This window comes from Bos indicus, chromosome 6 (assembly GCF_029378745.1).
Source record: "Bos indicus isolate NIAB-ARS_2022 breed Sahiwal x Tharparkar chromosome 6, NIAB-ARS_B.indTharparkar_mat_pri_1.0, whole genome shotgun sequence".
Lineage (NCBI taxonomy): Eukaryota > Metazoa > Chordata > Mammalia > Artiodactyla > Bovidae > Bos > Bos indicus.
This window is the reverse complement of record NC_091765.1, coordinates 105,340,152-105,366,819: the sequence shown is the minus strand read 5'-3', so window position 1 is coordinate 105,366,819 and position 26,668 is coordinate 105,340,152. Positions and strand designations below refer to the sequence as shown.

Here is a 26,668-nt window from a genome sequence, read left to right as displayed (position 1 = left end):
TACATCCCACCCCCGCCAGAGCCCAGGCTTCTCTGTCCATGGACTTCTCCAGGCAAGAACACTGGAGCGGACTGCCATTTCCTTCTCCAGCCTCTACCTTGTACTTGACCTCATTATGGTATCCATCTTGAGCTTTCACTTCTATGTGTTTAAGGATAAGAACACCAAAATTAGAAACAGAAACATCACTCACATCAGAATCAAGTATAAACCACTCTGAGCTAGAATGGGAAGTCTGTTAACAGAACTCACGCTCTCCTTTGCAGCCACCTGGAGCCATCCTGACCTGCAGCAGTTAAGAATCAACTTGAAGCATGGTGCCCCGAACACCGGTGCTTTGCCCAGACCTCCCGCCTGCCCCGATGCCGAGAGACTCAAGTCCCGATTCCGTGGTCCAGCACTCAAGGGCCTCTGCATTCCGGCCCCCCTGACCTCAAGACCCACTCCTCCTCCCCTTTCTGTGAGTTTTACTGACCCAGAAGTGCTTTCCTCCACTGACTGCATTCCACATCTCCCCTGTGCTCTGTGGCCTCTGAGTGTTTACTCATGCTATTCCCTCTGCCTGGAACATTCTAAGCTTCCCCCCTTTTCAGGTCCAGACTCACTTCTCAGGACCACCACCACCTCCTGAAGTCCACTTTGCCCATTTAAAAATTGGGTTATCGTTTTCTTACTGACTTGTAAAAGTCCTTTCCACGTTCTAGATACAGATCCCTTATTAGGTGTGTGATTTTCAAATATTTTCTCCCATTCCATGGGCTTTTTTCACTTTCCTTCCTTGTTAATTCTTTGCCAAATCTGAGATCAGGAAGATTTAGCCCTGGTTTTTGTTGTTGTTGTTGTTTTTTTAACAAGTTTCAGGGTTTTAGCTCTGTAAAGGCCTTTGGTCTTATTCTGAGTTAGCGTTAATAAATGGTGTGACTCAAGTGTCAATCTTTGTTCTTCTGCATGTAGATATACAATTTTCCCAGCACCAATTGTTAAAGAGACTGTTCTTGCCCACTTGAAGGAAATCAACTGGCCAGAGCCACATGCTGTTATTTCTGGATTCTCAGTTCTGTTCCATTCATCCATGCCCATCCCTGTGCAGGCATCCCTGTCCTGATTACTGCTGCCCTGCTGTCTGTTTTGAAATTGGGAAGTGTGAGTCCTCCTACTTTGTTCCTTTTCATGACAGTTTGGTTTTCTTGAGTTCCTTGCTTTTCCTCATGATTTTAGAATCAACTTGTCAATTTTCACAACGAAATCAGCTGGGATTCTGATAAGGAATGCACTGAAATTGTGGATCATTTTGGGGTGTACTACCATCTTAACAACATTAATTCTTCTGATTAACTTGAGATGCTTTTCTATTTGCGTGTGAGTCGCTCAGTCATCTTCGACTCTTTGCGACCCCATGGACTGCAATCCTCCAGGCTTCTCTGTCCATGGGACATTCCAAGCAAGAACACTGGAGTAGGTTGCCATTTCCTTCTCCAGGGGATCTTCCCAACCCAGGGATTGAACCCGTGTCTCCTGCGTTGAAGGCAGATTCGTTACCGTCTGAGCCACCAGGGAAGCCCCCTTCTATTTGTTTTGGTTTAGTTCAGTCGCTCATTCTTGTCTGGACTCTTGGCGACCCCATGGATGCCAGATTTCCCTGTCTATCACCCACTCTCAGAGTTTACTCAAACTCATTTCCACTGAGTCGGTGATGCTATCTAACCATCCGATCCTCTGTCGTCCCCTTCTCCTCCCACCTTCAATCTTTCCCAGCATCAGGGTCTTTTCAAATGAGTCAGTTCTTCGCATCAGGTGGCCAAAGTATTGGAGTTTCAGCTTCAGCACCAGTCCCTTCCAATGAACACTCAGGACTGATTTCCTTTAGGGTTGATTGGTTGGATCTCCTTGCAGTCCAAGGGACTCTCAAGAGTCTTTTTGACCACCACACATTTCAAAAGCATCAATTCTTTAGCACTCAGCTTTCTTATAGTCCAACTCGCACATCCATACATGATTACTGGAAAACCCATAGCTTTGACTAGACAGACCTTTGTTAGCAAAATAATGTCTCTGCTTTTTAATATGCTCTCTAGGTTGGTCGTAGCTTTTCTTCCAAGGAGCAAAAGTCTTTTAATTTTTATGGCTGCAGTCACCATCTGCAGTGATTTTGGAGCCCAAGAAAATAAAGTCTCTCACTGTTTCCACTGTTTCCCCATCTATTTGCCATGAAGTGATGGGATTCGATGCTGCGATCTTAGTTTTCTGAATGTTGAGTTTTAAGCCAACTTTTTCACTCTCTTTCACTTTCATCAAGAGGCTCTTTAGTTCTTCTTCGCTTTCTACTATAAGGGTGGTGTCATCTGCATATCTGAAGTTATTGATATTTCTTCCGGCAATCTTGATTCCAGCTTGTGTTTCACCCAGTCCAGCATTTCACATGATGTACTCTGCATATAAGTTAAATAAGCAGGGTGACAATATACAGCCTTGATGTACTCCTTTTCCTATTTGGAACCAGTCTGTTGTTCCATGTCCAGTTCTAACTGTTGCTTCTTGACCTGCATACAGATTTCTCAGGAGGCAGGTCAGGTGGTCTGGTATGTCCATCTCTTGAAGAATTTTCCACAGTTTGTTGTGATCCACACAGTCAAAGGATTTGGCATAGTCAATAAAGCTGAAGTAGATGTTTTGCTGGAACTCTCTTGCTTTTCTTGATGATCCAATGGATACTGGCCATTTGATCTCTGGTTCCTCTGCCTTTTCTAAATCCAGCTTGAACATCTGGAAGTTCACAGTTCATGTACTGATGAAGCCTGGCTTGGAGAATTTTGAGCATTACTTTGCTAGCGTGTGAGATGACTGCAATTGTGTGGCAGTTTGAGCATTCTTTGGCATTGCCTTTCTTTGGGAAGTTATTTCTCCACTGATCTCCAGTAGCATATTGGGCACCTACTGACCTGGGGAGTTTCTCTTTCAGTATCCTATCATTTTGCCTTTTCATACTGTTCATGGGGTTCTCAAGGCAAGAATACTGAAGTGGTTTGCCATTCCCTTCTCCAGTGGACCACATTCTGTCAAATCTCTCCACCATGACCCACCCATCTTGGGTTGCCCCACGGGCATGGCTTAGTTTCATTGAGTTAGACAAGGCTGTGGTCCTAGTGTGATTAGATTGACTAGTTTTCTGTGAGTATGGTTTCAGTGTGTTTGCCCTCTGATGCCTTCTTGCAACACCTACCGTTTTACTTGGGTTTCCCTTACCTTGGGTGTGGGGCATCCAGTCCCACCACTTCATGGGAAATGGACGGGGAAACAGTGGAAACAGTGTCAGACTTTATTTTTCTGGGCTCCAAAATCACTACAGATGGTGACTGCAGCCATGAAATTAAAAGATGCTTACTCCTTGGAAGGAAAGTTACGACCAACCTAGATAGCATATTCAAAAGCAGAGACATTACTTTGCTAACAAAGGTCCGTCTAGTCAAGGCTATGGTTTTTCCTGTGGTCATGTATAGATGTGAGAGTTGAACTGTGAAGAAGGCTGAGCGCCGAAGAATTGATGCTTTTGAACTGTGGTATTGGAGAAGACTCTTGAGAGAGTCCCTTGGACTGCAAGGAGATCCAACCAGTCCATTCTGAAGGAGATCAGCCCTGGGATTTCTTGGGAAGGAATGATGCTAAAGCTGAAACTCCAGTACTCTGACCACCTCATGCGAAGAGTTGACTCATTGGAAAAGACTCTGATGCTGGGAGGGATTGGGGGCAGGAGGAGAAGGGGACGACAGAGGATGAGATGGCTGGATGGCATCACTGACTCGATGGATGTGAGTCTCAGTGAACTCCGGGTGTTGGTGATGGACAGGGAGGCCTGGCATGCTGTGATTTATGGGGTTGCAAAGAGTCAGACACGACTGAGCCACTGATCTTCTTTGGGAATGGAATGAAAACTGACCTTTTCCAGTCCTGTGGCCACTGCTGAGGTTTCCAAATTTGCTGGCATATTGAGTGCAGCACTTTCACAGCATCATCTTTTAGGATTTGAAATAGCTCAACTGGAATTTCATCACCTCCAATAGCTTTGTTTATAGTGATGCTTCCTAAGGCCCACTTGACTTTGCATTCCAGGATGTCTGGCTCTAGGCTGGTGATCACACCATCGTGGTTATCTGGGTCATGAAGATCTTTTTTGTACTGTTCTTCTGTGTATTCTTGCCACCTGTTCTTAATATCTTCTGCTTCTGTTAGATGCATTTGGATCATGTTAAATTTCTTTCAACATGATTTGTAGCTTTCAAAGTATAAGCCTTACACTTCTGTTTAGTTTATCCTTTTTGATATTATCATAAAGGAATTCCTGCTTTTTACATTTCATTTCTGGATTGTTCATTAAGTATATAGAAATGAAATTTTTGTTTAATGGTTTTGTATCCCAGAACCTTGCTGAAACTCATTTACTACTTGTCTTTATTGGTGGAGCTCTTAAAATTTTCTGTATACAATACCAGGCTGTTTATGAATAGAAAAAATTTCCTTCATAATTGCCTCTGCTATCTTGGCCAGTCTATTAATCGACTTCCAATGTTCAACTGATAAAGAATCCTGCCCAACCTCAGTGTCAAGCAATGGACTGCTTCATAGTTGGCTCCACAAACCAATGTGCCAGACACTGCTTACCCCTTTATCCTAGGCTCCTGAAGTGCTCACAACAAACCGCAGCTACGTGATACTGTAAAAAAGTGGTGGCTCAGAGTTCAAGTAACTTGTCCAAGTGGAGGACAGCGGCCAGACTGAAACCAAGGTTCACAGTCCTTCCATGACATCATGCTGCAACCAAATGCTTCCCCTTCCCTTACCTCAGAAGGAGGGATGGCACACCTCCACACACAGGAAATAGATAAAGGTGGGGTGCAGCAATGGTAAAGCTTTCTTTCAGGAAAAACAGACAAAATGAAGCAGAGAAAGCTTGTTATACATGCAGCAACTTGTACATCAAGTGTGCACATTTTTAATGAGCACCAACTCAGATTTTATGACCCTTTGGGACTCTATGTAACCAGGAAAGAGATGACTGTGAAATAAGCATCAGCTAACGACCATGGAGGAAAGGGTGGCTGGGTGGAGCTGTGGGGACAGTGAGGCCAGTGGCAGCAGGGGCCGGGATGCCTGGGGGAAGAGAGAGGCCTTACCCAGTGGTGGTGGGGGGTGGAGGGGGGAGAGTCCTGAGACGCAGGGGTCTGCATGTAGAAAATGGGGGAACTGGTGTTTGGCAGTGCCACTAACTGCTGCAGCTGGGATGCTGACGGCCTCCAGAGAGACACTCTTCACACCACTCGGCTCCTGTATGTGCTGGTGAGAAGCTAAATGGGAGCACGCTCTCTGAATATTTTGTGGGGATGGCTTAGTCAGGAGATAATGGCATGATTATAAAGTATCCAAATAGTGACTTTAAGATAAACACATAAACTGTGAGGAATGACGCTCTTTCACTCTGACCATTTGTTTTCTACCACCCAGAGACATTAAGTTCCTTTGCTTCAGGCAGTAGTTCCACAGCAACTAAAAGCAGTCAGTGTTCATATAGAGGCTTCATTCATTCCTTCATTTACTCATTCGTTCATTCATTCTTTTCAACAAAGATTTAATGAGCACCTCCTATGTGCCAGGTATTGTTCTGGGTACCAGTGTTACAGCAGTGAACAAAGCACATACAGAAATTTCTGTCCTCGTGGGACTTAGGTTTAGCTCGGAAGACAGAGCATAAAGAGTATAAATGAGAAAAACATATAGAAGGGTAGAGACCAGTGCCAGGGAGAAACAGCAGGGAGGACCGCAAGTGGCAGGAGGCACAGCCCTTCATCCTCCTTCTACCAACCCTCATTCCTTGGGGAATCCCAGCCTGTCTCAAGTGATCTACAGACCTGTCCCCTGGCCTCCAGATGCGCAGACCCAACTCCCTGTTCAACCTCTGTACCGGGCAGCCCCTAGCCTGTCCCTCCTCAGCCTCCCGCATCTCAGTGAAGGGCAGCCACCTTCTTCCCGCTGCAACAACCACTGCAGCCTTCCCTGACCCGTCTCCTCCTCATGCCCCACATCCAGGAAGCAGATTCTGTGCTCAACTTTCAAAATATATCCAGAACTCTCCGCATTCTCTCCCATGCCCTGGCTACCCATGCTTGGTATAATCTGCCATCATCTTGTTTCTGGGAGACTTTAGCAGCCTCTTAACTATCCCTATTTTGCTTCCTAAGCCCCCGAACAATCTGTTTCAACAGAGCACCCGGAGGGACCCTGCCCAAACGTAGTCCTCTGTGCAACGGTCTTCTCAGAGTCTTTCAGAAGGCTCATCTTAAGAAAAAACAAGTTCATGAAATCCATCTGAGAGGGCTGCTGTAACGATGGTGGTGACATCTATGAAGGTTCAGGACAGCACCTAGGTAGCACCCCGGAGGCGTACAGTAACCGAGTGCCACTGTGAGAGTACAGGAGAGGAGGTGAGGGGGGGAGGCGGGGAGGGGAGGCGAGAGAGGACGTGAGGAGGGGAGGTGAGGAGGGGAGGCGAGAGAGGGGAGGCGAGGAGGGGAGGCAAGGAGGGGAGGTGAGAGAGGACGTGAGGAGGGGAGGCGGCGAGGAGGGGAGGCGAGGAGGGGAGGCGAGGAGGGGAGGCGAGAGAGGACGTGAGGAGGGGAGGCGAGAGAGAGAGGACGTGAGGGGGAGAGGCGAGAGAGGACGTGAGGAGGGGAGGAGAGGAGTGGAGGCGGGGAGGGGAGGCGAGAGAGGACGTGAGGAGGGGAGGCGAGCAGGGGACGCTAGGAGGGGAGGCGAGCAGGGGACGCTAGGAGGGGAGGCGAGCAAGGGACGCTAGGAGGGGAGGCGAGGAGGGGATGTGAGGAGGGGAGGCGAGGAGGGGACATGAGGAGGGGAGGCGAGGAGGCGAGGCGAGAAGGGGACGTGAGGAGGGGAGGCGAAGAGAGGACGTGAGGAGGGGAGGCGAGGAGACTCGCGGGCCTCAGCATCCTGGGATCCACACACAGCAAGTGCTCACCCCATTGCCCAGCTCTGAGGTATGCGGCACACTAAGCATCCATCCCCTACACACGCAGCCGCCCCGGCCAGACACAGGGACTTAAGATGTCCCCAACGGCGCTCTGTACGTTTGCCTGTGTTGCAGGCTGTACAGAGACACTGTGTTTATCCAGCATCCTCCGTGTGTCAGGAGGTGCTCTAAGTTACAGGCCGGCCAGCAAACATGAAGACAGGAAGCATATAAACCCAGACATGCATTACACTGGCTCAGTTGGCTGATGGAGCCTGCTGATATCACACACCCTACCCAAGGCAGGATGGTCAGGTCCACATAAGGTCAGCGCTGACACGGGCACAGGGTAGGCAGCGCCCTACCGCTCCTGAGACTGACAAGCAGAGATCTCTGATGTTTCCTCCGGGTTCTAAGGCTCCAGTCCCCACCTCACTGGTGTGTGGAGACTCAGGCCCTTTCTTTAGACCCTGCCGGCCCCCAGGTGTCTGGAGGACCCTCCCGCCCCATCCTTGAAGTGGTCATTAAGATCCAGCTGTGACCAAAAAAAGGCTGCCGCTTCCATGTTTCCTTCCCTTCGTGCAAACGCAAGCACCACAGGTCATAAAGAAGAGACGCAAGGCACGATTTTGATTTTAATTCATACCTGGATATTCTTCAGGGACAGGTTTTTCTTCAGAGTCTTTTGATGGACTCTGTGAAACTTTCTCAGAAGACATGGATTCTCTTGTCTTTGTGTTTGGTTCTGGTTCCAGCTTAGACCTAAGGATGAAAAATCAGCAGTTACATCATTTACTTACACAGCAGGATTCTGCCTGAAAACAGAGGAGTCAAAGATGAGCCCTACACCCTTGCCTTGCGCCCTCAGCTGGAGAGCAGAACCATGGCCTTGGGCCCAGCGACCATCCTGACACAGTTCAAGGGGGTGGCGCTTATTACAGGGCAGTCGGCACACCCCCGCCAGAGCCCACAGCTGAAAGAGTGCTGTCAGCAGGTGTCAAAGGAAAGGACGCAGGAACCCACCCTACCTCCTGACCCCACACTCGAGACGTGGCAGCAAGGGCCAGCCCACTGCTCCAAGTTCAACAAACCCAAGAGCTGGTCGTGCACCAATGCAGAAGTGGGGTTGAATAAATACACGCACATGTTACATAACACACGATACACAAGTAACATCTTAAAACTGACCTGTAAAAGCACGAGTCTTCACACACCCACAGGGAGCAAGGCCTTGTCTCAGGTCTCTTAGCCTCATCACCCGCCCTGGCCCGGGGCTTGCTCCCACAGAGTATTCTCTTCCACCCCCAGGGCCAGGCGAGATCTCGCCCACCTCATCTCACTCTCCTGCCTGCAGAAGGCCTCCTCTTGCCACTCTGTGCCCCAGCGCCTGTCTTTTTCCCAGCAGTCACTGCGGGCTGAGGTGACCTTCCCCTCTCATTTGGTTACTGTCTGTCTTGTTCCACTGCAGTATGTGCTCTGGGAGCAGGGCCCCTGACTGCGTAAGTCATGGCTGCTGTGCAGCCCTGGGTTCGAGATGAGTGTGTGGCATTCAGGGTTTAATAAACATAGGGTGAATGAATGGATGCTTTATAATTCTCAGTGCATTGTTAATAAGAGGGAAAAAAATTGGTTATGAGATAAGGGGCCTTGTATTGTAACTCACAGAGCACTATGAAAATTCTAGGCAGATTGCTAAAAAAGACCTATGATAACATTATGAGGCAGACTCAAAAAGAACAATGCAAATGCATATCAGGATGATATTATCAATGCCAGCTAATATTTATTGAGGGCTTCTCAGGTACTGGGCACTCTTCTAAGCACCTTTATACACATAAGCTTAAGTTAATGCCATACATCCCTATAGCAGTTACTAGTATTAATGGCCTTTTCACAGAGGAGGAAAGTGAGGTGCAGGGAAGTCAGGAAACTTGCCCGGGCCAAACAGTGAGTACATGGTGGGGCTGGGATGTGGCCTCAGGGAACCCATCTTGGAGGCCACACTCTGAACAACTAACTGCCCCGTGAAGAGGAGGTTCTATCCACCAGGTTCTATGAGAAGGGACTGCAGTGACCCAGAGAGGCTGAGAGAGTGGAGTCAAAGCCAGATGGGTACTTGACTCTGCAACTTTCCAGAGCCGTATATACCAAAATACACACTGAATTTCCAAAAAGGATGTCTCTTCCAAATAACCTGACCACAGAGGCCATTTTCATGTTTTTTTTTTTTCCCCAAAAAGATAGTGTTCTAAGAAAGGGTGTTTATAGGAACTGCTCCTCTACAACAGTAACAAAAGAATTGTCCAGTAATTATATGATCAACCAGGCTAAGGGCTCCAGTTACTGAGGCTGAATAATAGCTACTCTAAAATGTATACACTTTGAAACAATAACAACCACTTAAGGTGGCTCAGTGGTAAAGAACCTGCCTGCAGTGCAGGAGACCTGGGTTCAATCCCTGGGTCAGGAAAACCCCCTGGAGAAGGAAACGGCCACACACTCCAGTATTCTTACCAGGATAATCCCATGGAGAGAGGAGCCTGGTGGGTTACAGTCCATGGGATTGCAAAGAGTCACACATGACTGAGAGACTGACATTTTCACTTTCACCATCTATTGGTGTTTCTGGGGCCAGGAATTTGGGAGCAGCTTGGCTGGGCGGTTCTGACTCACGAGGGCACTGCTATAGGGTAGAGGGCCCCACCACCTGAAGGCTTGCCTGGGGTTAGAGGAGTCCCTTCCAAGGAGTCTCATTCTCACGGCTGTGAGACAGTGCTGGCAAGAGCCTGGTCCCTTCCTTATGGGCATGTCAGTGTGTCCCTGGGCATGGTAGCTGGCTTCCCCCAGAGCAAGCAGTCTCAGAGACCACGGCAGAAGCTTCAGTGCCTTTTTATAACAGTCTCAGCCTCTGTTTACAACAAACTGTCATTTCTGCCATACCCCACTGTCCAGGCAGTTGCGATGGTCCACTCAGGTTCAAGGAGAGGGAACACAGACCACATATCTCCCTCTCAGTGAAGCAAGAACAAAATCACATTTTAAATAAGACCATGTGGGATGGGATGTTTGAGTTCAACCATCTTAGAAAAATATATTTGACATTGTAAGTACCACACATATGCACAAAGATGAACAGAATTTCACAGAAGACATACAAATGGTCAATAAAGCAGAGGAAAAGTGTCCAATAACATGGAGTAAAAAAACCATAGTGAGATACTGTGACATTGCCACTAGAATGGCTTAAAAAAGTTACCATCTCCGAGCCCTGGTGAACACAGGGAGCAACACTGACTCTCACACATTGCTGGGAGGAGGGTAAAATAATAAGGCCACTTTGGAAAACCTAAGACAGTTCCTTAGCTTAAGAAACATCTCCACGTTGACAGAGCAGCTCCACTTTTAGGTATTTAAACAAGAAAAATTTCAGCTTCTTCAGTGTTACTGGTTGGGGCATAGACTTGGATTACTGTGATATTGAATGGTTTGCCTTGGAAACGAACAGAGACCATTCTGTCGTTTTTGAGATTGCATCCAAGTACTGCATTTTGGACTCTTCTGTTGACCATGATGGCTACTCCATTTCTTCTAAGGGATTCCTGCCCGCAGTAGTAGATAAAATGGTCATCTGAGTTAAATTCACCCATTCCAGTCCATTTTAGTTTGCTGATTCCTAGAATGTCGACATTCACTCTTGCCATCTCTCGTTTGACCACTTCCAATTTGCCTTGATTCATGGACCTGACATTCCTCGCTCCTATGCAATATTGCTCTTTACAGCATTGCACCTTGCTTCTATCACCAGTCACATCCACAGCTGGGTATTCTTTTTGCTTTGGCTCCATCCCTTCATTCTTTTTGGAGTTATTTCTCCACTGATCTCCAGTAGCATATTGGGCACCTACTGACCTGGGGAGTTCCTCTTTCAGTATCCTATCATTTTGCCTTTTCATACTGTTCATGAGGTTCTCAAGGCAAGAACACAGAGTTCCAAAGAATAGCAAGAAGACATAAGAAAGCCTTCCTCAGCGATCAATGCAAAGAAATAGAGGAAAACAACAGAATGGGAAAGACTAGAGATCTCTTCAAGAAAATTAGAGATACCAAGGGAACATTTCATGCAAAGATGGGCTCGATAAAGGACAGAAATGGTATGGACCTAACAGAAGCAGAAGATATTAAGAAGAGGTGGCAAGAATACACAGAAGAATTACACGAAAAAGATCTTCATGACCCAGATAATCATGATGGTGTGATCACTGACCTAGAGCCAGACATCCTGGAATGTGAAGTCAAGTGGGCCTTAGAAAGCATCACTACGAACAAAGCTAGTGGAGGTGATGGAATTCCAGTTGAGCTATTTCAAATCCTGAAAGATGATGCTGTGAAAGTGCTACACTCAATATGCCAGCAAATTTGCAAACCTCAGCAGTGGCCACCGGACTGGAAAAGGTCAGTTTTCATTCCAATCCCAAAGAAAGGCAATGCGAAAGAATGCTCAAACTACCGCACAATTGCACTCATCTCACATGCTAGTAAAGTAATGCTCAAAATTCTCCAAGCCAGGCTTCAGCAATACATGAACTGCGAACTTCCTAATGTTCAAGGTGGTTTTAAAAAAGGCAGAGGAACCAGAGATCAAATTGCCAACATCCGGTGGATCATGGAAAAAGCAAAAGAGTTCCAGAAAAACATCTATTTCTGCTTTCTTGACTATGCCAAAGCCTCTGACTGTGTGGATCACAATAAACTGTGGAAAATTCTGAAAGAGATGGGAATATCAGACCACCTGACCTGCCTCTTGAGAAATGTGTATGCAGGTCAGGAAGCAACAGTTAGAACTGGACATGGAACAACAGACTGGTTCCAAATAGGAAAAGGAGTACGTCAAGGCTGTATATTGTCATCCTGCTTATTTAACTTATATGCAGAGAACATCATGAGAAACGCTGGACTGGAAGAAGCACAAGCTGGAATCAAGATTGCCGGGAGAAATAGCAATAACCTCAGATATGCAGATGACACCACCCTTATGACAGAAAGTGAAGAGGAACTAAAAAGCCTCTTGATGAAAGTGAAAGTGGAGAGTGAAAAAGTTGGCTTAAAGCTCAACATTCAGAAAACGAAGATCATGGCATCTGGTCCCATCACTTCATGGGAAATAGATGGGGAAACAGTGGAAACAGTGTCAGACTTTATTTTCTTGGGCTCCAAAAATCAGTGCAGATGGTGACTGCAGCCATGAAATTAAAAGACGCTTACTCCTTGGAAGGAAAGTTATGACCAACCTAGATAGCATATTCAAAAGCAGAGACATTACTTTGGTAACAAAGGTCCGTCTAGTCAAGGCTAGGGTTTTTCCTGTGGTCATGTATGGATGTGAGAGTTGGACTGTGAAGAAGGCTGAGCACCGAAGAATTGATGCTTTTGAACTGCGGTGTTGGAGAAGACTCTTGAGAGTCCCTTGGACTGCAAGGAGATCCAACTAGTCCATTCTGAAGGAGATCAGCCCTGGGATTTCTTTGGAGGGAATGATGCTGAAGCTGAAACTCCAGTACTTTGGCCACCTCATGCGAAGAGCTGACTCATTGGAAAAGACTCTGATGCTGGGAGGGACTGGGGGCAGGAGGAGAAGGGGACGACAGAGGATGAGATGGTTGGATGGCATCACTGACTCGATAGACATGAGTCTGAGTGAACTCCGGGTGTTGGTGATGGACAGGGAGGCCTGGCGTGCTGCAATTCATGGGGTTGCAAAGAGTCTGAGACAAGTGACTGAGCGACTGAACTGACTGACTGACAAGAAAAATGGAAAGATATATCCACACACAGATCTATCCAAGAATGTTCATGGCACCCGTATCCATAACAGCAAAATAGTAGAAACAACTCAAATGTCCACCAATAGGAGAACAGATGGTCCAACTGTGTGGATAGAATGGAGAGACCAACAATTCATGCAGTATAATGCCATTCATTAATAAAGAAGAAAAAACTGGATAAACACAACATGGATAAAAAATTGGTTAAGCGATAAAGCCAGTTGAAACCATAACTGAAAAGAAAAACACAAAACAAGGGTCTATCTTGTTTAACATTAAATGTATAAATATGATTATTTATTACTTACTTCCTAACATTTTACCTCAAAGATTAGTTTTGGGATTCAGTATGTGGCAACCTGACACCTTGGGCTGCCCAGGTGATGCGACTGGAAAAGAACATGCCTGCAAATGCAGGAGACATAAGAGATGTGGGTTCGATCCTTGGGTCAGGAAGATCTCCTGGAATAGGAAACAGCAACGCTCTCCAGTATTCTTGCCTGGGAAGTTCCAAGGACAGAGGAGCCTGGCGGGCTAGAGTCCACGGGGTTGCAAAGAGTGGGACACGACTGAGCTACTGGGCATGCATGCACCCAACCTGACATCTTAGCCATGTTCAAACTAGTATAGCATGAATAAGACATCCATTTGCAGAATTTTCAGTTTTTTTTTTCCAGTAACTAAATAACAAGTGACAGCATTTCTTAGCCTGTTTTCTCCTCTGTAAAATGGGACTGTAAAAGCATCTTTCTACTGGTTTATATGTAAATCTTGAGCACAGTCTGGGGCAAGGGATGAAAAAATTAGCTATTACTACCACTCTTGCATCACTGTGTAACAAGAAAAGGCAGAGGGGTTAGATAGTATTGAGAAACCCTAAAGAAATACACTTTTTTTTTTATTCTGTCAAGATAAAAATCAATGGAGGAAAAGATGGAAACAGCTGGCACAATCCATCAATAATTCAAAAAACTCAGAGACGGGAGAACACTGCTGCTCTCAGTGTAAGGGACTCAGTAGCGTCTTCAGTCATGGGCCAACTAGTGCTCATCTTCCAGGCTGGTGCTGTGGAGAGGGAAGGATCTGAGGAGTCTTGGTAGATCAGCAGAGGAGAGGTCTCGGGGTGGTGGCCATGCCTCGGGGGCAAGGCAGCCTTGTCCTCGGCCACATTCCTTGGTAGGACTGGCCTGATGTCCTCCTGGATGGTCTCGGGTGACAGGCTACTCCAGTAATTCCACAAATCTAAGGCGGATGGGGACACAATCCTTAAACTATTGGCTGACTGCCTGTCTGTCTGAGAAAGATATGCTCAGGAATCTGTTTGGAGACAAAAAGTGGGTTTGGAGTCTAGTCTGCCACTTGTCTGCAATGTGACAGTTTCCTGTTATGTTTTTTTCAATCCTCTGAATTTTCGTCATCTGCAAAGCACTTTTCTACAAAGAAGAATCTTGCAAACACTGCATGAGGTCGCCCGTGACAACGTACTTAGCACAGAGGTTGGCGTGAAGCACGTACTGCTCTGGCTCACCTTCTAAGTACTGGGCCTCAGCTTCCGCATCTGTAAAGTAGCTTCTGGTATCTTTTGTTCTGGCCAATAAAACAAGGTTCATTCTGCCTTTCTCCTTTCACTTCTTTGAGAATGAGAAACCCGGCTTTTGGTACCCTTCCAATATTAACACTCAAAATCATTGCAAAGACTAAATGACGCACTAGACCAAAAAAAAAAAAAAAAGTATTATGTAAAAGGTAAGTACTTTAAAAATCTAACTGCTATTAATTCAAAGAGTAGAAATACCCAGGGGCTTCTCAGGGGAGGTATCACTTAGGCAAACTCTTAAAAGAGGAGTAAAGTTTTGCCAGGCACAGAAGAGCAGAAAAAATATTCTAGGCATAAAGAACAAAGGTGTGGAATTGCTGGGTCATCAGATGGTCATTTAACTTTGGAGAACTATTTGGCTGTTTCTAATACAAGGCTTTCCTGGTGGCTCAGATGGTCAAGGATCTGCTTTCAACGCAGGAGACCCAGGGTCGATCCCTGATCAGGAAGATACCTTGGAAAAGGGAATGACTATCCACTCCAGTATTCTTGCCTGGAGAATCCCATGAACAGAGCGGCTTGGCAGGCTACAGTCCATGGGGTTGCAAAGAGTCAGACAAGATTGAGTGACTAAGCATGCACACAATACAGAGTTACTTTATATTCCCACCAGTCATAAACGAGAGTTCCAGCTGCTGCACACCCTCCCTGAAGTGTCACTTTTATTTTAGCCTTTCTAACATGTGTGAGATGGGATCTTTTAGCGTTTTATTTTGTTGGGAAATAAATATAGTCACAGGCATAGTAATCTGAAAGATAGTATCAAGAATGCTTTTTACTGAACCACTGGAGAGTAATATGCCAACCTGATGCCCCTTCACCTCTGAATATTTTAATATTTCCTAAAGATGAAAGTTGAATATTCATTGGAAGGACTGATGCTGAAGCTCCAATACTTTGGCCACCTAATGCAAACAGTTGACTCACTGGAAAAGACCTGATGCTGGGAAAGACTGAAGGCAGGAGGAGAAGGGGTGGCGGAGGATGAGATGGTTGGATGGCATCACTACCTCAATGGACATGACTTTGAACAAACTCCAGGAGACGGTGAAGGACAGGGAAGCCTGGCCTTTAATTTGTCTTTAATTTGGTCACCGGCAGCTTTCAAACTGGTTTATGTCCTTTTTACAGGTCCCCATCACTCTCTGAGCCTTCCCTTGCTTTCTGGTACAACAATATGCTCCAAGTTCATTTTACACTTTCCCTGACCCAGCCCCAGACTCAGGCATTTCTGCAAGGAGCCCGGTTCCTGGAAGCTGAAATTGCTATTTAGAAGCCAAGATCTGAGTGCTAAACATGCTTATTGCCTCTGGGATGTCAGTGTGTCCAGGCTCTCTTGGCAGACAGAGCCAGAAAAATCTGTCTGCTTTTGCAGACCTAGACACGCACACACGTTTATGACCACATTTCATTTCTATGTCCACCTATGTAAACTGAGAACCATGAGTTCACACCAGTCCTTTTCATTCTAATCCAATTTCCCTTTCACTCACCTGAGAGTCTGAACCTGGCTTCCATTATCCTTCTATGTTTACTACTTGATCAATCCCCCTGCATACAACCAATCTGCCTCTTCCACTGCTGCTCCTCCCCTGTCCTGGCTCAGGCTCTTACTGCCCACGCTGAGCCAGACCTCCTCAGCTCGCTCAGGCTCTGAGCTGCCCCGGGAAATGTCCCCATAGCTGTGGACATCCCCCCTTACTCTGACTCACTCCATGCCTGCAGGACTTAATTGTTCAGGAAGGAGAGGGGCTTAACTGACTTTTAAATAAAGGGTTCCATTAATATCTGTCACCCTTTGTGTCCAGAGTATGCTAATATGCCAGTTTTTAATTTAAAATGAACAAAGGACTGCAATGCAGCAGACTTAGATGAAGTTGAATGCTTTTTTTTTTTTTTTAAGTGATAAAAACAGATCTAATTATACACAGAATGTCTATTGAAATCCTCAGGGAAATTACAAATTAACTAGTTGAAGGCAATTTGAAAAAAGCAATTTTTCAAAAGTCATCAGAAAGATCAGTTTATGCTCGATAATTTACTTTAATTGATTTCTCTAACTGAAAGCTGAGTATTTCATAACTGCAATCAAAACAGTTTCCACCTGGTCAACATCTGTTTCCAGGTCCCTTATTTGAAAAACTCTGGGATTTTATATAAAATTTGAGAAGAACAGAAGGATAGAGAGGAGAGGGAGAGAAACAGTTTTTCCAGGTCTGAAACAAGAAATTACATGGAAGAAGTTCTTTGAAAACCTTAGATAAAGCCCTATACAAATATGAGAGAAAAGTGATAACTATTTCAGAGTGCAAGGAGATCAAAAGAGTCAATCCTAAAGGAAATCAGTCCTAAATATTCATTGGAAGGACTGATGCTGAAGCTGAAGCTCCAATACTTTGGCCACCAGATGCAAAGAACTGACTCATTGGAAAGGACCCTGATGCTGGGAAAGATTGAAGGCAGGAAGAGAAGGGGACGACAGAGGATGAGATGGTTGGATGGCATCACTGATTCAATGGACATGAATTTGAGCAAGCTCCGGGAGTTGGTGATGGACAGGGAAGCGTGGCGTGCTGCAGTCCATGGGGTCGCAAAGAGCTGGCCATGACTGAGTGTTGTGGATAACAACAATCTCTCAACAAAGGCTCTAGGTAGAAAGGACACAACCCACACTGATCCCTAGTACTGTAGTACTCTCATTTCAAGGATGGCTGTCGAACTAAGGTGTCCACCAGGGCACAGGTCTCCTGGATTCCCCCAGAGCAGGAAATTCATCACATCATCTAAGCCATCTTCACACTTACAGATATTTACTGGGCATGTACTTCATACTGAGTGATTTTCAGGCCAGTGTTAATCAAGTGTGATCCACAGACCAGTATGAGACTATGAACTGTTTGTTACTGGTCTGCTATGAGTAAGAACAAAAATGAAGAATAATCATTTAGAAACATTTATGGCAATTTGATAATGCTGTTTGATCAGGGGACTCCTGTCTCCAAACAGGGTCTAGACCACTTCAGGTGTTATCAAACTACAGTGGTGGGTCACCTGAGTGGGGGAAGAGGGACAGAGAATATAAGTGTGTACGTATGAAGGGCATTCTAGGCAAAGAAATCAGAAAGGATGAAGGCACAAGAATGTCAAAGGACACAAGCAGTGAGCTTTGGTCAGAGCATAAATCCATGGGGACCAACTGAAAAAACAAAGTATTATGGGCCTGGAATGTCACGCTGCAAAGGTTAGCTTTGTAAGACACTGGAGAAAGGGAGGGCTACAAGTATACATGTGTTTTAGGCAGGTGCCTTCTGGGGTAAGGAGAGGAAAGAACCAGAAGGGAGGGCTGGACTACACGAGGTGGCTCACACAGTTATTTTCCTCAAGGTCCTCTGCTCAAAGTAATTGGCACAGGGCAGCTATCTGACAGGAGATGAGGCTGAACTTCACAGCCTAAATGAGAACAATTCCCATCTGACTGATCTTAATTTGTCCAAACCTCTGCTGAGAACCAGGAGCTGAGGAGGCAGCAGCAAGAGCCCCCTTCTTACCTTACTCAAGGGACCAGCTAGGTCTCAAGGGTCAGGGACCGCCTGGGATCAGGAAGCAGAAGTTATTAGCATCTCTTTCTGGCGGGCGTGAGACCCAGTGACCACACCCCATCTCGACAGCACAGGGAACACCGTCAGAGCCTTGTTTCTTCTCCCAGGACCTGCTTTGGGCAAACACTCTGCCTGCCCTCCTGCCTGAGCCATTCTTCCTTTCTGATCCTTTACCCAGATTATTTTCATTCAACCTCCAACACAAAGTCCATCGTTTGAGATAACCCTGGTTAATCTGACGTTCAAATCTGAGTTCAGCTGTATGACACTGGGCAAGTAACCCAAATTTCCCGAGTCTCGATTTCCTCTATAAAATGAGATACTAATTAGCAAGCGGGGGCTGGGCAGGGAGGTGCGGCGCGGGCTGCATCGCAAGAATCTGGCCTGAATACCCCGAGCACTATCTGAGCGAAATAATTTGGGCTAGCAAAAATGAGATACTAGTAGTTACTAATAAAGTGGCTGTGAGGATTACATGAAATAAACATACTGCCTGACCCATGGCAAGTACTTAATAGCAGATAACAGTACAAGTTAACATGGGTTAACCACTCACTACTCCTTGGAAGAAAAGCCATGACAAACCTAGACAGCATCTTAAAAAAAGAGAGACATCACTTTGCTGACAAAGGTCCATATAGTCAAAGCAACTGTTTTTCTGGTAGTCGTGCACAGATTTGAGAGTTGGAGCATAAAGGCTGAGTGCCAAAGAACTGATGCTTTCCAATTGCAGTGTTGGAGAAGACTTTTGAGAGTCCCTTGGACTGCAAGAAGATCAAACTAGTCAATCCTAAAGGAAATCAACCCTGAATACACTGAAAGGACTGATGTTGAAGCTGAAGCTCCAATACTTTGGCCACATCAACTCATTGCAAAAAACCCTGACACTGGGCAAGATTGAGGGCAGGAGGACAAAGGGGTGACAGAGGATGAGATGGTTGGGTGGCATTACTGACTCAGTGGACATAAGTTTGAGCAAATTCTGGGAGATGGTGAAGGACAGGGAAGCCTGGCGTGCTGCAGTCCACGGGGTCGCAGAGTCGGACATGACTTAGGGACTGAACAACAACACAGGATATCCAGTGGTTCTAGCACTCACGTTAAAAAAGACCATCCTTGTTCCACTAAAATCGCTTTGTACCTTTGTGGAAAATCAACTGACCAATATATGTCTCTCTATATGGACTCAAATTCCAGTTCTGCCACCTCCTGGCTAAGGGACATAGGTGAGTCACCCCACTTCCCAAGCCTCAGCCTCCCCATGTGTAAGATAAGGGTCATTGCAGTACCTGCCTCCTGGGGCTCCTGTGAGCTACAAAAGTGTCCAGCACGGAACGTGCCCAGGGAATCCTGGTCACAGCAGTTCGTGAGGAAATTGAAGCTTCACAATCATCAAGCTCTACAAACTATGGGCTTCCCTTGTAGCTCAGTTGGTAAAGAATCTGCCTGCAGTACAGGAGACCCAGGTTCGATTCCTGGGTTGGGAAGATCCCCTCGAGAAGGAAATGGCAACCCACTCCAGTATTCTTGCCTGGAGAATTCCATGGACAGAGGAGCCTGGTGGGCTATAGTTCATGGAGTCACCAAGAGTTGGACACAACTTAGCAACTACATCATCATCATCATCATCATTTACAAACTTTAGCTGCTATTATTATGATTCAGTTCAGTTCAGTTCAGTCGCTCAATCATGTCCGACTCTTTGCAACCCCATGAATCGCAGCACGCCAGGCCTCCCTGTCCATCACCAACTCCCGGAGTTCACCCAGACTCACGTCCATTGAGTCAGTGATGCCATCCAGCCATCTCATCCTCTGTTGTCCCCTTCTCCTCCTGCCCCCAATCCCTCCCAGCATCAGAGTCTTTTCCAATGAGTCAGCTCTTCGCATGAGGTGGCCAAAGTACTGGAGTTTCAGCTTTAGCATCATTCCTTCCAAAGAAATCCCAGGGCTGATCTCCTTCAGAATGGACTGGTTGGATCTCCTTGCAGTCCAAGGGACTCTCTCAAGAGTCTTCTCCAACACCACAGTTCAAAAGCATCAATTCTTCGGTGCTCAGCCTTCTTCACAGTCCAACTCTCACATCCATACATGACCACAGGAAAAACCACAGCCTTGAGTAGACGGAGCTTTGTTGGCAAAGTAATGTCTCTGTTTTTCAATATGCTATCTAGGTTGGTCATTAACTTTCCTTCCAGGGAGTAAGCGTCTTTTAATTTCATGGCTGCAGTCACCATCTGCAGTGATTTTGGAGCCCCAAAAAATAAAGTCTGACACTGTTTACACATCTATTTCCCATGAAGTGATGGGACCAGATGCCATGATCTTCGTTTTCTGAATGTTGAGCTTTAAGCCAACTTTTTCACTCTCCACTTTCACTTTCATCAAGAGGCTTTTTAGTTGCTCTTCACTTTCTGTCATAAGGGTGGTGTCATCTGCATATCTGAGGTTATTGATATTTCTCCAGGCAATCTTATTATCATTACTATTGTTAACTAAAGAACACCAATGAAGACAATACTCACAATCTTTTCTTGTCCACCACTCGCTTGACTCGGATGGCTCTTTGTTCTGAGTAAAGTTTACACACTCCTGTCCAGGGGAAAATATCAGAGACCATTTAAAACTGCTTCTCAGGCAAAAGTATCATTATATACAGTGAGACATTACAGTCTTCAGCTAGCAAAGCTAAAGGTTGCATCCCACCTATTGTGAAATGCCACATGTGATCTTTAAGATAAAATGAAATACTTTTTAAGTAATCTTCAGTGAAATCCAAAACGGCAGTCCTGTGCTCCTTCACTTGCTGAGAGTGTATCCCCTTGTGGGCTGAAACAGAAAAGGACAATATTCAGGGCTCTGTATTCAATTACACTGAAGAACAATTCATCAGCTTCCTTACAACAGCTTCTTTATTAGATGTATTCTTAAAAACACAGCTATAAAACAAGTCCTGTGTCAAGTGACATTTCATTTTTAAAAGAGTGAGATTTATGAGGTTTTGCGAGAGTAAAAGATTAAACCTGCTGAAAACTACAGTCAAATAATTTATGGTTTATTACTAAGGGATCGTGTTTGACGTGGGCCATTTCTTGAGAGCTGACCCCGTGCGTGTTAACAGGATCCAATGCTCAAGCTGACCTTCAAGGACCGTTTTAAATCAAACTCAGAGCATACACTCCCCTCTGCCTGCCCGGCTGCCTGTCAGCTTGGGCTGCTCCGTCCTCTTCCCTCAGCCACTCACATTCACCTCCGACACTGAGTGAAACCTTCCTTCTCTGGGAAACCTTGACTCTCTGAGCCACAAGAACACCTTTCTCCTGTGAATCATCACTTCTTCTTAGAGTCTGTGCCAGTTGTATTTTGGTAGAGGCTGGGTACCTACAGTATGAGGCACCCTGCCAGTACTTTACACAAATTACTGCTAATGGCCCAAACAATGCAGAAGGCGATTATGATTATGCCTGTTTTACACATGAGGAATCCAGAAGGAGCCCAGGATCACATGGTTTGTACTTATTTATCATTGTATTAACGTGCATGTATTTTCAAGGTATCTCAATGAATGTCCTTAAGGGTAGGGGACATGATCTGTTTTCACTACAGGGCTGCTGCTGAACCTGAGGTTCACATGGGGAATTCAACGGATCCATAAAATTATACACAAAATCTGATGCATCTGCGTATTTTTTGTGTGGCAGGAAAGTCTACAGTTTTCATCACTCTCCAGGTGGTCCATCAGGGTTCAAATGGAAGCTACCCAAACAAAAGTCTGGGTCGAGCACAGCAGCATCTGACCACTTGAATTCCATGCTATGTAACGTAATCTGCATCTGCTTAAGCAAATTAAAAGAGAATCAAGGTAGACACCTAACTTGGGAAGCCGTCTCAGTGCCCCAGTAAAAATTTAACATCAATGAAAGTGAGATGATGGTAACCCTAAGGCTAGCTATTGTCCTGAGGGTGCTAGGAGAATTTAATTCTCATGATGATCCCAAGAATGGGCTTCCCCGGTGGCTCAGATGGTAAAGAGTCTGCCTGAAATGCAGGAGGCTTGGGTTCAATCCCTGGGTTGACCCCAAGAAATATGCCATATAATTGTCTCCATTTTATAGATGAAGAAACTGAGACCCAGGGCGACTAAGTGACTTGCCCAAGGCCATATGGCCTGAACATGTGGAGCCGGTGTGCGTGCATACGCAGCCAAGGCTCCAGAGCCGTCCTCTTTACCAAGAGAGTCTGTCACTACAGTTTAATGCTCCAAGTAGAGAGCTCAGAGTACCTTCATGCGTCCTTGTTCACGTGCCATCAACCGCTGCCCTACTCAATGCCGCCCAGAACACAGGCACACCCGCACACACCTCCACACTCGAATCACCTTCTCTGACCCTGGGCCCAAGGTAAACTCTTGGTTCTGTCTGGAGAGGTTCTTTCCACCTCCCTCTTCCCATCTGTTTAACTTGAATCATGGCCTTTGCATGATTTTTAACGGCTTAGGTTAAAACACTAATGAGGAAAAAGAAGACTTTGAAAGTTCTGAGACTGAAACCTAAATAAGAGCACAAGAGAGAGCTTTAACTGGCTGTGCCACACGCATCCTGTGAGTACTTAATCGCGAAAAGGCTGCCGGCTGCCCCTTTCAAGGCACACACCTTGTGTTCTCAGCTGCTGGATCGCTTCTGAGCAGGTCCTCATGAACGTCTGAGCATCCTGGTCTATCTGGTCTCGTTCTGTGTCCGTCATTCTCCCGTATTCAGACATGACGTGACTGACGGAGAGAGAGAGGACAGCATGAAGGGGCAGCAGCAAATGCCACACCTGGAGTCTGGATGGGGTGTGAAGGGGAGAGCAAAGCTCCCTGCTGAAATGACCACTAAGCTGAGACTCGAAGAATGAGGAGGAGCTAGCCAGGCTAAGAGGTGGGAGATTGCTCTAGACAGTGGAACCAATGCATATGAAGCTTACAGACCCGAACTCCATTTTCCTGACCATTCTCTCTAGACCCCAAACAGCCTTTTGCCCTCACCACCCCCCACTGTAGTCTTCACTCTCCAAGGTCACCACTGGGGTCATCCTTCCCCTCAAGGTACTTTCCACCTTTGGACAGTGCTGATGGCCCCCCCTCCCTGATCTGCTTTCTCCTGTCTCCTGACTGCATTCTCTCCTGGTTCCCTCCCACCTCCCTGGCTGCTGGTTTTCAGGTTTTTTGTTGACACCTTTTACTCATGGGTTTCCCTGGTGGCTCTGACAGTAAAGAATCCACCTGCAATGCAGAAGACCTGGTTTCCATCCTTGGGTTGGGAAGATCCCCTGGAGGAGAGCATGGGAACCCATGAGAAACCCCATGGACAGAGGAGCCTGGTGGGCTACAATCCATGGGGTTGCAAAGAGTCGGACACGACTGAGTGGCTAAGCATAGCACACCCTTAGTCCCTGAATATTTCTGTTGTCCACACTGCTCCCTTGGTGAGTTCGGCTAGGCTAGTGGGTTTTTTTCTGTTGTTAGTTTTACACTGATAAGTCCCAAATTTATATCTTCAGCCCGAACCTCTCCTTGAACTTGAAATGCATATATCTAATTGCTGGCTCAGTATCTCTATTCAGATGTTTAATCTGTATTGCAAATATGCCCAACACTAAGCCCGCAGCCACTCCCAAGCCCGCTTCCCACTTGTGTTGCGGGCAATTCCATTCCTTCTAGCTGCTCAGGCCTCAAAAGGTCATCCTGGCACCTCTTTTTCTCTCTCAGTTCACAACTAATCCATTAACAAATCTCCTTGGCTCTACCTTCAAAACACTTCCAGAATCTGACCTCTTGTTATCCCACCCACTGCTAACCCCTCTGGGCCATGTCACTGGGATCCCAAGGCTGGACCGTTCACTGCAGCCGCCCAGCTGGCCTGTTGTGTCTGGCAAGCTCCTCCTCCGATGATTCAAATGCACCAGCCTTACCGTTCCTGTTATACAGTCAGTCAGATCCTATCAACCCTCCATACAGATGTCCAGTGCTTCCCACCTAAAAGCAGAAGCCAAGGCCCTTACAAGAGCTGCACGAGCCTTAAGGTGCCTCACAAGCTCGGACTCCTGCCCTCTCCGGGCTTATCCTCAGTTGCCCACGTCCCGCTGCTCCAGCCGCCTTGGCCTCTGCACACTTCCTGGAACGCTACAGCCGTACCCCTGCGCCAGGACGTACACTAGCTGGCTGCCTTCTCCTTTGGAGATCTCCTTTCCCTGGATGAGATCTCCATGAACTGACTGCTTACTTCTTGTATCTGTTTATTCAAAGTCCCTGCATCTTAATAAGTACTTCCCTAAGCTACCTTTACACACTTGTATCCACCCTGACAGTTTCTATTTTCCCTTCTCCACTCCCCCTAAAAACATTTACTAAGCTCCAACATTCTATGTTTTACTCATTTTGTTTCTTTTCTATCTTCCCCTCCAAAATACACATTCCATAAAGGTGGGGGCATTTGTCTGCCTGTTCACTGCTGTATCCCCGTCATCACCAGCAATCCTAGGATTTAGTAGGCTGATAAATCAATGGATCAATAACCAACTACTTTCAGAATGACCTCACTTAGTGTGTGAGGCCGATGTGAGAAGCCTGACACACAGCTACAGCTGTGCTCCTTAACAGGCCCCTCCTGGTCTGATTGCACCCCTTGCCCTGAGACCTGCAGACATCCCACTTCCAGAGCCTCCCCTGGAAATACGGAGGTACAGAGGCCCCGGGAATGTGTCCCTCCTAGAACAGGCCCCCAAGAGAAGAGGGAGGAGGCCAGTCTCCTCTCCTCTCCCACCTCGGCACGGCACCCCCTCAACACCCCCAAGCCCAGCGTCCACACTTTCTGGGCGAGCGCTGGAAGGAGAGAAGGCAGCCCGTAGATTTCAGGGGAAGGGATGGCCTCGCCTTGGTGAGTGAGAGACGGGTATTTCCCTAACCCCCAGCCCTCCGCAGGGTCTTGTTTCCTTAACTAATTTGGCTTAACACGGTAATCCTGACAGAAATGTTCTCTGAGGAGAAAGAGCCCAGGGAGGGGAAGTGGGGCAGGGGCTGAGCAAGCAGGTTCATCAACCCTCTCCGCAGCTCCCCAGTCCGGCGCAAGAGGATGGAGAGAGGGGAGGATGAAGAGCTGTGAGCACATGGGCGCAATCTGTACCGCCCCTCAAGAAACGGGCTCACCAGAAACCGGAAACGGAAATGGAGGCTAACGGGGTCAGGGGCAGATATATGAGACCGGCGCTCACTTCCGAGTGACGAGGCACCCCATGGACAGAGTCGATCTATAAAAGGACCAATTTCAGGAATGTGATATTAACGTCCTCCTTCTCTATTTTGACTTAATGGAAACTCAGCTCAGTGAAACTGAAAAGGTCTAAAGGTTAATTTGATAAAACTGATTATACTCAATTAAAAGGTGGTGTTCCTTTAGGATACATTATATATTAACCTTTTAAATTGGAAATTGCCAGTATGGTCATTCTAGTAGTAACAACGACAGAAACCAAGAAAGTTTCTCCCCCAGGTGGTACTGTTTTGTCGCCAGGATATTGAGGAAAAGGTCTATCTACCAGAAGTGGAGAAATTATTTTTAATTAAAATCATTCAAGAGATCTAGCCAGAGGCTACTTAGGTTTCTTGCTGTTCTGCTTTAGTAAAATGTCATTATTTTTTTTTTTTTAATTAAATGGGTCAATAAAGTCTGAGTTCTACATTATGGGAAAAATTATAGCTTCCTAATTATGTCAAACTAACATAGCCTTGTGGGTCTGAAGGCAGTATTTCTCTCAATTCCACGATCGCACTCTATCCACAATGTTCCCAGTGAGGCAGGAGATAGATGGGCCCACCAGGGTGAATAGCTGGAGTCCTTTCCTGACACTTCAAGATGAAAATAGCAGGAAAATAGGGAGAGGAGGCTGGGCCCTGCCCAGATGACCACAGATTTCTCATTCTCAAAGTCAAGGAGACCTTCCCAACTATAAAGTTCCTTGGCGGTCAAAAGGGGAGGCCTATGGGTCAAGGTTAACCACAGGCTTCTTCGCTGGAATCCATCTTGGCTGTGAGATGCACGTGCATACATGGGAGGATGTGGAGATGCACCAAAGGTAGACTCAGAACCAAAGGAAATCTGGAAGAAATGTCCCATATAAGTGATTTAAACCACCACGAGGGTGGGACATTCTCTGAGTCCACCCATGTGTCTATCCACAGGTACTGTATTCTTCTCCCTCCTGATAAACACTTTCCTTGTTTCTACTTCCACCTTTGTGGGAATTCTTTCCTGCAAAGCAAAAGGGCCAGGGCTTTGTCATTGGCCACTGGTCTAGTGGCTAGGATTTGGCATTCTCAATGCTTCGGCCTGACCTCAGTCTCTGGCTGTAAACCCAAACTTTGCTTCACGCCACTGAAGAGCAGGAGGAGAAGGGGATGACAGAGGATGAGATGGTTGGATGGCATCACCGACTCAATGGACATGGGTTTGAGTAAACTCCGGGAGTTGGTGATGGACAGGGAGGCCTGGTGTGCTGTAGTTCATGGGGTCGCAAAAAGTTGGACATGACTGAGCGACTGGACGGAACTGAACTGAAGAGCAAGGCCGCCAGAGATCACTAGGAACAGGCCACAGCCA

The 26,668-nt window shown here is 46.5% G+C and overlaps 2 protein-coding genes across 3 annotated transcripts in view; one reads left to right on the top strand and one right to left on the bottom strand.

Moving 5' to 3' along the window:
- NSG1 (neuronal vesicle trafficking associated 1) overlaps positions 1-4,353 on the top strand; it is a 52,212-nt gene extending 47,859 nt beyond the window's left edge. The window contains exon 6 of the mRNA XM_070791793.1: positions 267-4,353. The gene's annotated coding sequence lies outside the window, so the exon portion shown is untranslated. The remainder of the gene's footprint in view (positions 1-266) is intronic.
- Positions 1-26,668, bottom strand: part of STX18 (syntaxin 18) — a 118,372-nt gene that overhangs the window by 15,083 nt on the left and 76,621 nt on the right. For both annotated transcript variants that reach the window (XM_070791791.1, XM_070791790.1), the window contains exons 3-6: positions 22,685-22,800; positions 20,784-20,861; positions 20,558-20,624; positions 7,662-7,777 (exon numbers count right to left, since the gene is read on the bottom strand). In XM_070791791.1, coding sequence (XP_070647892.1) covers positions 7,662-7,777; positions 20,558-20,624; positions 20,784-20,861; positions 22,685-22,800 — 377 coding nt within the window. The remainder of the gene's footprint in view (positions 1-7,661; positions 7,778-20,557; positions 20,625-20,783; positions 20,862-22,684; positions 22,801-26,668) is intronic.